The 13,817-nt window shown below is 48.4% G+C and overlaps 1 protein-coding gene across 2 annotated transcripts; it reads left to right on the top strand.

Moving 5' to 3' along the window:
- LOC144230595 (uncharacterized) lies at positions 1–5,314 on the top strand. 2 transcript variants are annotated; one of them, XR_013334808.1, is made up of 4 exons: positions 1–103; positions 1,933–1,978; positions 2,424–2,549; positions 5,162–5,314. XR_013334808.1 is itself a non-coding variant. In XM_077762882.1 (4 exons), the coding sequence occupies exons 1-4, from the start codon at positions 30–32 to the stop codon at positions 2,913–2,915; spliced, it is 519 nt and encodes a 172-aa protein (XP_077619008.1). In that variant the 5' UTR covers positions 1–29; the 3' UTR covers positions 2,916–3,792. The 2 variants fall into 2 exon arrangements, 1 of the variants encoding a protein (XP_077619008.1); XM_077762882.1 differs by lacking the exon at positions 5,162–5,314 and adding an exon at positions 2,643–3,792.
- Positions 5,315–13,817: the final 8,503 nt, after the last annotated feature.

Genomic DNA, 13,817 nt, shown 5'->3' with positions numbered 1-13,817 from the left:
CCCCCCCCCCTGTCCTGGGGGTAGCTGACATGGTTGGAGATGGGGGTACAGGGAGGCGGGAATGGAAGCTATCGCGCAGTGGCCAGAACGTCAGTTGTGCAAGGTGAGAATGTTCTTAAGGTCTGTTACACAACCACGTGCCTGTAGTTAATTCTACTGTCTGTAAGTGCGGTTACCATGGTAAATTTTATGCTGTGTATTTTTTTTTCACCATAGTAAGAACCAAACCCCAAAGCTGGATGTGCGATCTCTATCGAGAGGGCTCTCAGGGCTGGGCGGGGGGCGGGGAGGGCCGCAGGCTGGATGGAGCCCTGGGCCCCCCGTGAGCCTGTGGAAGGGCGCCCAGCCGGGAGCACTGACGATGGATGTGTCCTGAGTGCCAAGAGGCCTCAGGTGTTGCTGTGTCAGGCCCCTGAGATTGTGGCTTGATCCTTGATGGTCGCTGCAAAGGATCAAGGGGGCTTCAGAGATGAAGACCGGAGACCCCCTTCCCTCTGGAGTTCACAAGCGTCAGAGGGAATGTCAAACACAAGAGGCTGTGCGCCCAAGTGGGTGAGTACCTTCAGAGCCCAGGGAAGGACGTGGGGGTGCAGGAGGCGGTCTCATCCAGGACCGGAGAAGGACTCGTGGAGGAGGTAGCCAGGAAGAGGACATTTCAGAGCTGCTAAGGGGGAAGAGAGGCCTCTTGGGGAGGGAGCCCCAACTAGCAAAGCATGAGAGCTGAAGTCTAGGCAATGTGTTTGAGGACCCGGGGAGGCAGTGCAGGCAGGCCCCGCAGGACTGAAGAATGTGAGTTTGATTTTGTAGGCAGTGGGAGCCACAGAAGGTTACTGAGGGAGAGCATGCCGGATACACTGTGCTTCAGGCAGGCTTCTCCTGTTGCCGCGTAGAGGCTGCCTGGAGCAGGAGAGGGTAGATATGGGAGACCAGAGGGTGGTGGGGGACGGAGGGGAGGAGCCTAAGAGTGGAATCCCAGGTCCAGGAGACAGAAGAGGGGCAGTGGGGGAGGGGAGGGAGCAGTGCAGATGGCATCTGTCCCCTCTTCCAGGCTGTGTGCTAGGAATGGGCGTGGCCCTTTCCATGAGGGCGGGAAGCCCAGAGACGGGACCATAGGATGGCGGAGAAGCCAGTGCTAGGCTTTGTTGGTCCCAAGTAGGAGAATGTCCCTTCCCATTACCAGAGGCCGAGTCCTGAGCATCGGTGCCCGGGGCTCTGCCCTTCTCTTTGGCGAGGCCTGGGGGCCTGTCACCCGCGTGCTGGCCGCCGGAGCCCCGCACGCCTGCTGCCTGGTGGGTGCCCAGTGGAGGCTCCCGGAGCTGGTGACGGTTTGTGGCTGCAGTAACTGCAGAGTCTGAACACGTACAGCCACGAGGTGAAGAAAATGATGCCGCGAACATGCCCTCGGGGAGCGTCCATGGGGTGTTTACTGCCTTGAAAAAAAATCCACAGAATGTGCCAGGCTTTGCAGCATTTACAAGAAATCTACCTTGCAAATAAGTTTCCAAAATAACCTCTGCCACAGCCCTGCACGGTGCTCGCCATCTGCGGGGATGGGGTGTGGATGTGTGTGCGCAGCCTGAGCTCCAAGCCCGTCACCGGGGGAAGGGCCGAGGCATGGTGTGGACAAAGGTCTCCTGGTCACCTGTGAGAGATGGCATCTCACGGCCCGTGGCACCAGGGGCAGAGGACGCCAGGGAAGACGGAAGCCTCTAGGGGCTGGGGCAAATGGCCTGTGCACGGGGTTCACGAGGACCTTAGGGCTCCCGCAGGCAGAGTGAGCCCGCAGAGGCTGACCCCGTCCCTGCCGGGGCTCTGGCGCGGTCACCTAGCCCCCCTGCCCAGGACTTCTTGACTTCCTTTCTCGTTTCCCACTGACCACGCCCCATGGCTCGAGCTGTAGGGTCGGAAGCGGAGCCTGTCTGTCCTTTGCAGGGAGAAGAAGGGTCCTGAGTGTCCGCAGCACAAGGAAGGAAGGACGGTGAGTCCCCGGACGCTGAACAACCCTTCAGACCACACGAACTGCCTCAAACTGAGCCGGGCGCCTTCCCCAGACCCGTGCCCTCCGACTGGACTAAGCTGCCGTTGCCCCGGCTCCTCCATCGTCCCCACACCCACATCGCATCAGGGTGCTGATGCCACCCCGGAAGGGTCCTCCATCCCATCCGCCCCCTCCCCCCCCCAGCTCCCCGCTGGGCTGTGCCAATCTCTGGACTTGTCAGCCGGGTCGGTCTGTCCTTCCTCCACACGGTCCCCAGGGCGATGCTCCTGAGACCCATCTGCACGCCCGGCTGCCTCACCGATGCCTACATAACTTCACTGACCCCTTCACGTCCACAAGATGAGTCTCCATGTTCAGGGGGAGGGGGTCTGGATGTCCCGTTCCCATGTCGTTCACAGAACTTTGCATCTTTGTGGTCTCCCAGGCCCGCGTGCAACTCCGTGTATTTTCATGCATTGCTCTTCTGGGTGGAAGGCCTCCGCCTCTCCCCCGCCAACCAGACCTGGCGACGGGTGGGGTAGCAGACCCAGAGTTGACGGCATATTGGCAGGTGAGTGACCCACGGCTCGCCCTTTGGTGAAGGGGCTGGTGGGTGTGTATGTGTGCGTGGTGTGCACGCCTTTGCACTTCTGGCCCACTGCAGGCTGCAGCCGGTGGCAAGTGTGCCACATCCAACCAATCCTGCCAGCTGGGCCCCCGCCCCGCTCTGCCCATTGCAGCAAGACATCTAGTCACACTGGCCAGCGCCACCCAGCATGAGCCCTTGAGAAATGCATTCATAAGCCCAGCATCATGGACCTGCCAGGCCGGCCAGGTGCAGAACCTGAGCAACGGCACTTTGCACAGGCTGGCCCTCAGGTGGGCACAGTGCCAGTCACTTCTCCGGGAGCAGCTGGGCCAGTCTTCTGCGGTATGATAACCGGGGCTTCTGGGAGGAAGCATCTGTGAAGGCTTCAGCCGGGGAACTGTCTTTGCTGGCCACTGTCACTCGGTGGGCACAGAAAAGGCCACGGCCAGCCTCCTGGGGCTGGTGTACAGCCACCTCGCTGTCCCTCTGGCTGGAATCCTCCATGCCTGGCACCTGTCCTCACCCATTCTCGCTGCAGCTCAGAGAGGTGGATGGTCCCACCCCATGAAAGATCGGGACATGAGGATTAGCAAGGGGCCTCACAGGGGCCGGAACTAAACTTGGGTATCTGACTCTCAAACTTTGTCCCCTTCTGTTACACTTTCTGTTCCTGGGGACTCACTGCCGCCTGTCTCTCTTGGCTCCTCCCCAGCTGCTCCTCTAAGGCCCTTATGTCATGTGGGCAGCAAACAGCTGCTAGAGGCTTCCTCTGTGCCGGAATGGGGTAGACTACAGAAGTGGCCACGGATGCTTCCCCTCCCCCATTCACACCTCCTTGACCTGTTACTTTAGGAGCCCTCTCATCCTGCCTCTGAGCATGGCCTCATGACTTGTTTGGCTGATGAGATGTCAGCGAACGTGTGTAAGTAGAGGCTTGAGAAGCACGCCCCGTGGGACTGGTCCTTTCTTGCTGCTCTTGGAACTCTGCTCCCTTGTGAAGAAGCCCGGGCCAGCCTTCTGGAAAACCAGAGGCCCGTGGCCCAATTGCATCTGTTCCTCATTTGACAGCCTGCCAACTGCCAGACATATACGTGTGGCAACCTGGACCATCCAGCCAGCGGCTGCCCACCAGCTGACCACAGGCACGGGAGAGAGCCTGGGAGAGATCAGTGGAATCAGCTTAAACACGAGAACTGCCCAGCTGACCCACAAAATCATGCACTAAATAGACACGTGTTGTTTTAACCACCGCGTTACAGGGTGGTTTGTTATGCAGCAAAAGCTAACTGATAGAAGACATTGCATTTCAGTTATTATTGAATCACTTCACACAACCATTTCATCGTGCTCATGGGTATGAGTCAGAGATTTGGAAAGGGTACAGGGAGAATGACACGTCCTGGCTCCATGCTGTCAGGAGCCTCAGCTGGGATGACTCCAGGGCTGATGACTTGGGGTACTGACAACTGGGGACGGGAAGAATCTGGAGGTGTCTTTGCTCACTTCCGGTGGCTGAGATTGTCAGCTGGTACCGCAGCAGGAGAGCTGCTTGTGGGAGCAGCGACACGTGGGTTTTCCATGTGGCCTGAGTTTCCCAAAGTCACGGCGGTTTCCGCGTAGCTAGACTTTAATGGAGGCCCAGAGCTCCAAAGGCAAGTCCACCTGCTAATAAGGGGGAAGCTCCCTGATGTTTACAACCGTGTCTTGAAGTCACACGGCATCACTTCTGCTGCCTTCTCTTGGACACAGGCCGGTCATCAGTTCTCCGCCCCCCTCTGCCTCCTCTGATTCAGGGGAAGGGAATTCAGCTCCTCCTTGATCGGGGAGCAGCACTCGGGGTGGGAAATATATTGCAGTCAGTTTTGGAAGGTATAGTCCATCACCCATTATCTCACCCAATTCCTGCAGTAACCCGGTGAGAAAGGGAGGTACCATTGTTACACCCACTTCTCATGAGATGCGGGGGCTCAGGTGGAGGGTGATGTGCTCAAGGCACATGGTCAGTAATTGTTGGAGCTGAGACTAACCCTCGCCCTCACCACCTTTCCTGGGCTGCCCGCTGGTCCTTGGATCTAGTATCTCAGTGTCCCTTTTCCCTCCACCCTTTGAGCTTCATGCTCAACCTCTTTGTCTCTACCTCTTACAAGCAGCTGCATTTCTCAGGGTCTCTCTTGACCGTGTTGGGGGGTCCCCGTGGGTTCCCTGATCCCACCCCTAGAGGTCAGCGGTGTGGTTGTGGGGGGAGCGGGGGTGGGGTGGGGAGAAACTCTAATAAACATGCTTGACTGATCACCACCCTCCCTCCTTCCGCAAAATAGATACAGTCTGAAGGTCCCTAGGAGGCAACTTGAGTTTAAATCCTAAGAGGATGGAAACATGGGTTATGTCTCTGGATTTTGGAAGATTTATCTTTTGTGCTACGGAAATGACCACTACTGAGTATTTGGAGTCCTGTTTCCTACCCAAGGCCCTCCCACCAGCCCACGCAAAACTCTAGCTTTGCTACTGACATGGGGCGCCTGGGTGGCTCTGTTGGTTAAGCTTACTGACATTCCCCCCTCTTCTTTTTTTTAACGTTTATTTTTTTGAGAAAGACAGAGTGTGAGTGGGGGAGTGGCAGAGAGAGAGAGGGACAGAGGACCCAAACCAGGCTCCATGCTGACAGCAACGAACCAGATGTGGGACTCGAAGTCACGGACTGTGAGATCACAACCTGAGCTGAAGTCAAATGCTCAACCAACTGAACCATCCAGGTACATCTGAAATTCAAATTGAACTGGGTGTCCTGTATTTTATCCCACAACCCTATTCCATTCTACTGTTAAATAGACATTTTGTAGTTTTCTCTTTGGGGCTCTAAGGAGCAAAGCTGCTACGAATATTCTAATATGTGTCTTTTGGTGAACATGTGGACCTATTTCCTTTGGGTATTTACCTAGAAGTGGAATATCTGGGTCATAGGGAATGAGCCTGTTCAGTTCAGTGTATGCTGTCAAAAGGCATTCCATGTGGTACCATTTTACTCTCTACTCAGCCATGCAAAAGTTCCAGTTGTTCTGTATCCTCACCAATACTTGGAATTTTCTGCCTTTTTCTTTGCAGTCATTCTAGTGGGTGTGTTCTGTTTTAGATTTACTGTGGTTTTAATTTGTATATCCCTGAAGATCACAAAGCCGGGCACCTTCTCTCATGCCTCGTACCCATTTGGGCCTCCTCCTTTGTGAATTGCCTGTTCTAGCATGTTGCCCTTTGTACTGTTGAGATGCCTGCCTTTTTCTTATTGCTCTGTAAGTGTTTCTTATATAGTTGGCATACGAGTTATTTTTCAGACGTATGTCAACTCTCTTCTCCTGGGGAGTTTTGGGGGACAGTTGAGAGAGGATTTCTGGCTGGTTGTGGGTCATGCGGTTGAGTTGGAGGAATTGAGAAAGAAGACGAGTTTCACAAGAATTGCCATGGATAGTGGCTCTTCTCCAATGGCCTTTCAAGGGCATACATGGAGAAGAGACTGTTTCTTTGAATGCCTCACTCAATTTGAGACTGGACCACATGGGGCCCTGAGCAATATTCAGATCTTGACATAAGGGCACAGGTCGATTTCCATTGTATTGAGTTTATAGTGTGTCTTGGGAAATTTAATCTAAGAAGGTTGGAAGCACTTACAAGAAATTCATATATGTCCCGGCCTGAACTCTCTGTTTCTACACCCTGAGGGGAGAGGTCATCCCTAAGAGAATGAGGATCCTTATATGTCATAGAGGGAGAAACCCTCCTCCAGAAGGCACACTTGAGAAGAATAAAATGTGTAGTATTTGAACACCAGTGGCATCTGAAAGGTGCACTTAATTCATAAATCAAGGCTGCAGAGCAGATGATATTTATGGCAATTCTTGCTAGAGGAAATATTAAAATTTGTAAGAGTTGTAAATGCTGTAACACAAAATGCTATAGTCACTGGTCATAATTGATGACTTCCTCTTGAATGTATTGAATAAATTAATTTCATTGCTATACAGATGACATTAATATGCTCTTATAATTAATTTAGTTCTGAGAGCTGTTGTGGGTGCCAAGATTTCATTGGAAGGAGAAAATGGCCCCGGGAAAAAAGGTGACACATGAAAAATAATTTTGAAATCAAATAAAGAATAACACTCTAATAAGAAACAGCAGGCTCAGCGGGACCCTGTCATAAAAGAGAGCACCCCCGGGAGTTGTCGGGAGGCGGATATTAAGGTCAGGACTGTGGGAGTGTCTCCAGTGTCCAACGTTGCTGAGTTTTCATTGGGATTTCTCACGTCCTGAGGCGATGCTTTAAGAATGGCATATGTGGAAAGCCTCCTTCTTTGGTGAGCATCAGGGAGCGATCTTGAAACTGAGCCTTCTGCCTGCAATCCTGGTCCCAGAAGCAGGATTCCAAGGGCTTCCAGGAAGGGGCATCCAATGATCGAGCATGCCGATTTCTCTACAACTAAACAACCAAAAAATAACAGTTACGAGCCCTTTCGTTTTGCCAGGCACTGTGCTAAAATTGTTTACGTTCATTGTGTCAACAGAACTGTTTCTTTCCTCCTCCTTTCTTTTTTAAGAGAGAGAGAGAGAGCATGAGCAGGGGAGAGGAGCAAAGAGAGAGAGAGAGAGAGAGAGAGAGAGAGAGAGAGGGACAATCCTAAGCAGGCTCCACACTTAGTGTGGAACCCAACTCAGGGCTTGATCCCACAGCCCTAAGATCATGACCTCAGCTAAAATCAAGAGTAAGACACTCAATCAACTGAGCCACCCAGATCCCCCGCCCGTTTCACTCCATCCCTAGTGCTCCGTTCAGGGGACTTTGGAACCTGTAGCCCCTAGACTGGTGGGTGGTGGGTGTGGACACTTTCCCCCAGTTTCCCTCTTCCTTAAAAGGACCCCCAAAACATGGGGGAGGTGGTTTGTTTGGAGAGAATCTTTTATACTCCGCCCCCTCCCCTTACTTAAGTGCTTGAATAAAGTACAGGACTTAGATACGGCCCGATTGAAACAGTCATATTTCCCGAAAAATCTCCTAAAGCATGGTCAGTTCAGATGCAACTGTGAGAGAGAGAAATGATCTTTCTCTGACTCTGAATGGCATGAGTTTAGGGCTCTGTGTGCCCACAGCAAATGCTCAGGAGACGATGTCGAACAATGGCAAGATTAATTGGAAAAAAACATCCCCAAACACAGATTCCCCCGCTTTACGTTTCGTCCATGCTGCCAACCCTGACAGAGTACCAGCTGCATGCCAGGCCCTGGGAGGGTGCTGGCGGGGGCTGCGTGGAGTGTGTGTGTGTTTTGGTGTGTGTGTGTGTGCGGTGCGGTATGGTGTGTGAGTACCTGTGCATGCGTGTGCTGATGTGTGAGTGTGAGCCGTGGATGCGTGTGTATGACCCCGTATGCAAGTGTGTAAGACTTGTGTATTGTGTGTATGTGTAGGTGATGGTATATGTGTGATACACGTATGTTTCCATGTGCATGAACACGTGCACTCTGCATGAGATTGTGACTGTATATGAATGTGTATGCATGTGAAGGGGTTGTGTCTATGTGACTGCTTGGGTGCACGCGTGCGCGCGCGCGTGTGTGTGTGTGTGCCTGTGGAGGGAGAGGAGGGCATGCAGAGTGAACAGGACACTGTCCTGTCCCCAGAGCCCGTAGCCTTGCCAGGGAGAGATTTTAAGCCCCGCACACGGCATCCTTTTCCCTGACCATCTAAACCCCCCTTGACCTCCCTCTCCCCTTCTCTGCTTCCTTCAACTCCTGCCCCCCCAGGATTGCTGGGTTCCTCACAGGGGCTCCCAGCTCTCCATCCACAGCGGTTTTGCTTTGCTGGGCCCTTTGTCCAGAATACCTTCTCCTCCATTTCATACATCTCAGCGCTGCCCGTCAGGGGTGAGTGGGAGGCAACAGTCCCGAAATTGTCACAGACTCCATGTTTTCTACCCCCTGTCACTTCACAGCGACTTTGAAATGATTGCACCGGGTAGGCAGCCAGGTTGCTGTGAGTGTGGGGTGTTGTGTGGACATTATTCAGGACAAGCCTGTCGTATGCCCGTGTCTAACATGATAGAGAAGTATGTTTTCTGAAATTGTAAATCAGGTGGTGAAGGAAAAATGAATCTAGAGAAGAGATAAAAATCATCTGTTGGGTGGGGGTCCAGAGTATGGAAGATGGGTGGGGACACCCCACAGGCAAGTGGGACCCCACACCTGGGTGTGGTTTGCACAGCTGGTGAACTTGGTTAGGCTCCTGGTTATGGCTTTACACACGAGATTACCTGCAACGGGGGAAGGAAAGCCTCAAGTTTGCCACCTTGAGATGAATCAGCCTATTGGACGGCTTCTACCTCGGAATTTGGCAAGGAGACACCCAGCCATCTGCTCATCTTCTGAGGAACCCAGAGAGCGGCACAGATAAACCTGCTGTTTGTGGGGTCCTTGATCTTTTAGTAATGCTGGGCAGCTTGACACACAGACTCATGTGTTCTCTGGCCTCACTACTGCCTCCTTAGAGACGAAGGAGAAGCAGCCAGTATTTCCACTCTCAGTCTAGGTCTCTCCCTCCTGTTTTGGAGCAAAACGGTTACAGAGTGTGGAGGGCAGCCCCCAAGATGGCCGCCTTCTGATATTCATCCTCTGTGCAGTTCTCTCCTTTCCTGAACTTACTGATTCTCTTCTAGCAGAAAAGATGAGATGTGACTTCCGAGATTAAACTGTGAAAGACTGTAGCTTCTGCCTTGGTGTTTTGGATCCTTTTTTTCTTCTCTCTCTCCCTCCTACTGTCTCTCTAATCTTGAATCACAAGCTGCCATGTTATGAGGATGCTCAGATGCAGAGACCCTGTTATAGGCTGAATTGCATCTTCCCAAAATTCATATGTTGAAGACCTAATCCTCAGGATCTCAGAATGTGACTGTATTTGGAGATAGAGTTTTTAAAGGGGTTATTAAAATAAGGCCATTAGGGTGGGAGCTAATTCAATTAGACTGGTGTCCTTATAAGAAGAGGAGATTAGGGGGCATCTGGGTGGCTCAGTCGGTCATGTGTCTGACTCTTGATCTTGGCTCAGGTCATGATCTCACGGTTCATGGGATCTAGCCCTGCATCAGGCTCTGTGCTGGGCATGGAGTCTGCTTGGAATTTTTTCTCCTTCTCTCTCTGCCCCTCCCCAACTCACTTTCTTTCTCTCTCAAAATATATAAATAAACATTAAAAAAAAAAAGAAGAGATTAGGACACAAACATACACATTCACTTGGGCTGCTTCCATAATTTGGCTATTGTAAGCCATGTCTGTCTTTAATATGATGTCAAGGATATTTTTTCTCTCAATATGATCTCAGAATTTTTATTATTTTTTCACAAAAATCTTCAAAGTAACATTTTTGGTTAGTAAATTTGAAATTATTGACACATTCGATGGACTCTTCATTGTATGCCATACTATTTTAATTGGGAAAATATTCTGTCTGCAGGTGTTTTGAGATACCTAGTCAGCTGAGGACAAATAAGGGATACTCTCAATGTTAATTTTTGGGCATTAAAATGCAAAAATCGTTCAGCTCCCAAATTTTACCAGGGACTGCCTTTTTACCTCCTTTCAGAGTACCTTTTTTCAACAAATATTTTCATTAAACTAAATTCATCAAATAAACTGTCTTTATGATTCTCTTGAATGCCTCACTAACCTAGATGCTGCAAAATTATGGGCCTTTTTGGTCTCATGCTCTTCCAAGACACGGTGTAATTTTTTCTAATTAAAAATAGGGGCTCCGTCAAAAGATTCTTTTTACAAGTCAAGATATTCTGAAGTGCCCTTGCAGAATTTCAATATTGAGCTCTCATTAATTAATGTGTCCCATTTCTCCCTTATTTTTTAGGGATAAATTCCAGTGTGTTTTCACTCGCAATCTTGTTTTCAATTAGTGCCGTTCTTTCAAAGCCTCAACAACTGAAAGTCTATGTGTTGAATAATTTGATCAAAGTGCTCCAATTTTTGAACAACATGCATCCAAAATTAAGAGGACTCATTTACAAAAAGGTCAATATCATTGTAGGGCACTTAGATTGGCTTCCAAAGGTCCAAGTATTCTAACACTGGGGAGAATGGCAGGCTCTCTCAGAGAGAGGAAGCACATTAAGTCAGGCTGAAGCATCATCTTTGTATGTTTACTTTCTTTTAAGTTTTAAAATGTTTTTTATTTATTTCTGAGAAAGAGAGAGAGAGACAGCATGAGCAGGGGAGGGTCAGAAAGAGAGGGAGACACAAAATCTGAAGCAGGCTCCAGGCTCTGAGCTGTCAGCACACAGCCTGATGCGGGGCTCGAACCCACGAACTGTGAGATCATGACCTGAGCTGAAGTCGGACGCTCAACTGACTGAGCCACCCAGGCTCCCCTACTTTTCATTTTTATCAGCCTTGTCACAAAATGTTGACAACTACAGCTTTGGGTCAGACTGGTAAACTATCACACCTTATTTGGTTCCAATTATGAGTTATACGTGCATCATTACCAATTCCAAGTAAATTTATGCTTCACAGGTTTCATAATTTAGTAAGGATGCTGTTTTTACCATGACTCTGTGCTCCACCAGAAAACATATTTGTATTATCATTGTAAAGATAAGCACTGTTTCCCTTCAATGTTAACATCACAACAGTGTCCATAATAGTCTCAGATGATGCACAATTAATCACAAAAACTTCCAAAAGCTTTATTCTGAGTCTGTGAATTGGGTGAACAAAATGGAAACATGACTGCAATTAACTGATTTTCTGTTTGAAGGATCTGATGGCACCAAAACAAAACCTGCATTATTTTACTATTTGTAGAGTTTTCCTTTTTTAAAAAAGTTTTTATTTTATTTATTTNAAACAGTGATCGCTTCACTTCTTTTACATGAACATGAATGAGTTTCATTTTTAATTAGGATGTAGAAAATGGTAAAAGACTGTCTCTTTTGAGAAAACTCTAAGAAAACACTGGATATATAAAAAAAGAAAACACTGGATAAAAAATTATATATTTTTAAAAAGCTGTTGAAGAGCTGTGGATGTAAAGAAGTTTATATACCAGGGAGAGAGACCAGTTCTTTCTACCTAAGCAGTGACTGATGGCTGATTTTATACCTGGGAGATGTTAGCTAGCCAGCATATGGGTGGGCAGAAGAGTGAGTTTGCCATAGATAAAGATATTTTGCTTGAATAAAATAAGCCAAACTTTTCATTACTGTGTAGGCTGGCGTGAGGGATTGGAATTGCAAAAGCAAAACCAATTTTTGTCTGCTAATAAGCCAAATAAGCTATATGGTTCAGGGTGCGGCTAGAAAGCAGAGAGATCTCACAGTAGCATGATGCCCGGTCCCAAAGCTGTGCGGGAAGAGGAGACCTGATTTCAGCCACAGACATTCTGAAGCCAGAGGTAAACTGAAATGAATGCGATTTGCAGTCTAGCTCCAACCAATCTCAATTCCTAATTGGGTCAAAGCGATCAACTCTTTAGCCTAGCTGCTTGATAGAGGAGAGTACATCAGTTATCCGCTCTCATCTCTTCTTTAATATGTAATGCTCAGATTTCAATTAAAAGGAGATAAGGTATGTAAAGGAGCAGGAAAATGAGCCTCATAATTAAGAGAAAAAAAATAGTAGAAGCAGTCCCACAAATGATCCAGATGTTGAGATTAACAGACAAGATCTTGAAAATACCTAATATATAGGGCACCTGAGTGGCTAAGTAGGTTAACTGTCTGACTCTTGATTTAGGCCCAGGTCATAATCTCAGTCCTGGGACTGAGCCCCACGTGGGCTCTCTTCTGGCAGCGCAGAGCCTGCTTAGGACTCTCTCTCTCTCCCTCCTTCTCTCTCTATCTTTTTCCCCACTCACTCTCTCTCAAAATAAATAAAAATAAACTTAAAAAATACCAAATATAAATTTGTTCTAAAAATTAGGGGAAAATGGGCAATATGGTTGCAAATATGGAGAATTTTATTTTATTTTTAACTTTTATTTATTTATTTTTTAAAGTTTATTTATTTATTTATTTTGAGAGAGAGAGAGAGAGAGAGAGAGAGATCACAAGGGGGGGAGGGGGGGAGAGAGAGAGGGAGAGAGAAGAATCCCAAGCAGGCTTTGCACTGTCAGCACAGACCCCGATGTGGGGCGAGAACTCACAAGTCATGAGATCATTACCTGAAAATGAAGTTGGATACTTAACCAACTGAGCCTCCCAGGTGCCCCAGAAAGATGGAGACTTTTATCAGAGAAGCAGAAACTCTAAAATAAAATCAAATGGAGATTTTAGAACCGAAAAGAAGAACTGTGTGAAATGAAGAATTAATTGGTTTGGGTTAATAGACTAGACAGAGCAGAATAAAGAATTAATGTGCTCATGGACAGTCAGCAGAAATTATTCTAACTGAAGTGCAGAGAGTAAAAAGAATAAACAAAAGAGAACAGACGTTTTTTAGAAGCTATGTTATTTGGTGCACATATTTCATATACACTTTACCTATTGTCTTGCATGTAACCTACCAACCTCACTGACTGGGTGGCCTGCCTGGCAACTTTGTGTCTCTCACTGGCTGTGGCACAGGTCACAGCACACCTGGCTGGTATACTGAATGGCCAGACAGAGCAGCAGAATTACAAACCTCTTCCACCACCTGAGATTGGAAGGCAATTCCGAGCTGCTCATGTTACTATGGACTTTGTTCTATGAACAAGGGCCTTATTGCTGAGAGGGAGGCATTAGTGACTGGGAAATATGGTCACCTTATTGATGGCCCTTGACCCGTGGCCTCCAGAAACTCTCTGATTCCTAATGTGTAATAGTATGTTAGGGCTACAATGACAATGACAGGTTGGGTGACCTAAACAACAGAAATGTATTTTCTCATAGTTCTGGAGGCTACTTCAAGATCAAGATGCTAGCTGGTTGGTTTCTTCTGAGGCCTCTCTCCCTGGCTTGTAGGTCATCTTCTCCCTGTGTCTTCACATGGTCTTTCCTCTTATGTGTCTATGTCCAAATTTCCTCTTCTTATCAGGAGACCAGTTATATTGGATTAGGGCCCACTTTAACTTAATTACCCCTTTCAAGGCCCTGTCTCCAAATACATCATATTCTGAGGTACTTCCATATATGAATTTTGAGGGGACTGTCTAGCCCATAGTACCCCACAGTGGAGTAACCTTTCTTTTTTCTGTGCCTTTATCTGTACTTTCCTTATGATACT

The sequence above is a fragment of the Crocuta crocuta genome, unplaced genomic scaffold (genome assembly GCF_008692635.1).
Source record: "Crocuta crocuta isolate KB4526 unplaced genomic scaffold, BGI_CrCroc_1.0 scaffold466, whole genome shotgun sequence".
NCBI classification, from domain to species: domain Eukaryota; kingdom Metazoa; phylum Chordata; class Mammalia; order Carnivora; family Hyaenidae; genus Crocuta; species Crocuta crocuta.
The sequence above is the reverse complement of the archived record's forward strand: the minus strand, read 5'-3'. Positions and strand labels throughout refer to the sequence as shown.

Coding starts and splice junctions, on each gene's coding strand:
- LOC144230595 (XM_077762882.1), top strand. CDS start 30: ATGGTTGGAGATGGGGGTACAGGGAGGCGGGAATGGAAGCTATCGCGC. Junction 104..1,932: donor CAGAACGTCAGTTGTGCAAG/GTGAGAATGTTC, acceptor TGTCCTTTGCAG/GGAGAAGAAGGGTCCTGAGT. Junction 2,550..2,642: donor AGTTGACGGCATATTGGCAG/GTGAGTGACCCA, acceptor GGCCCACTGCAG/GCTGCAGCCGGTGGCAAGTG.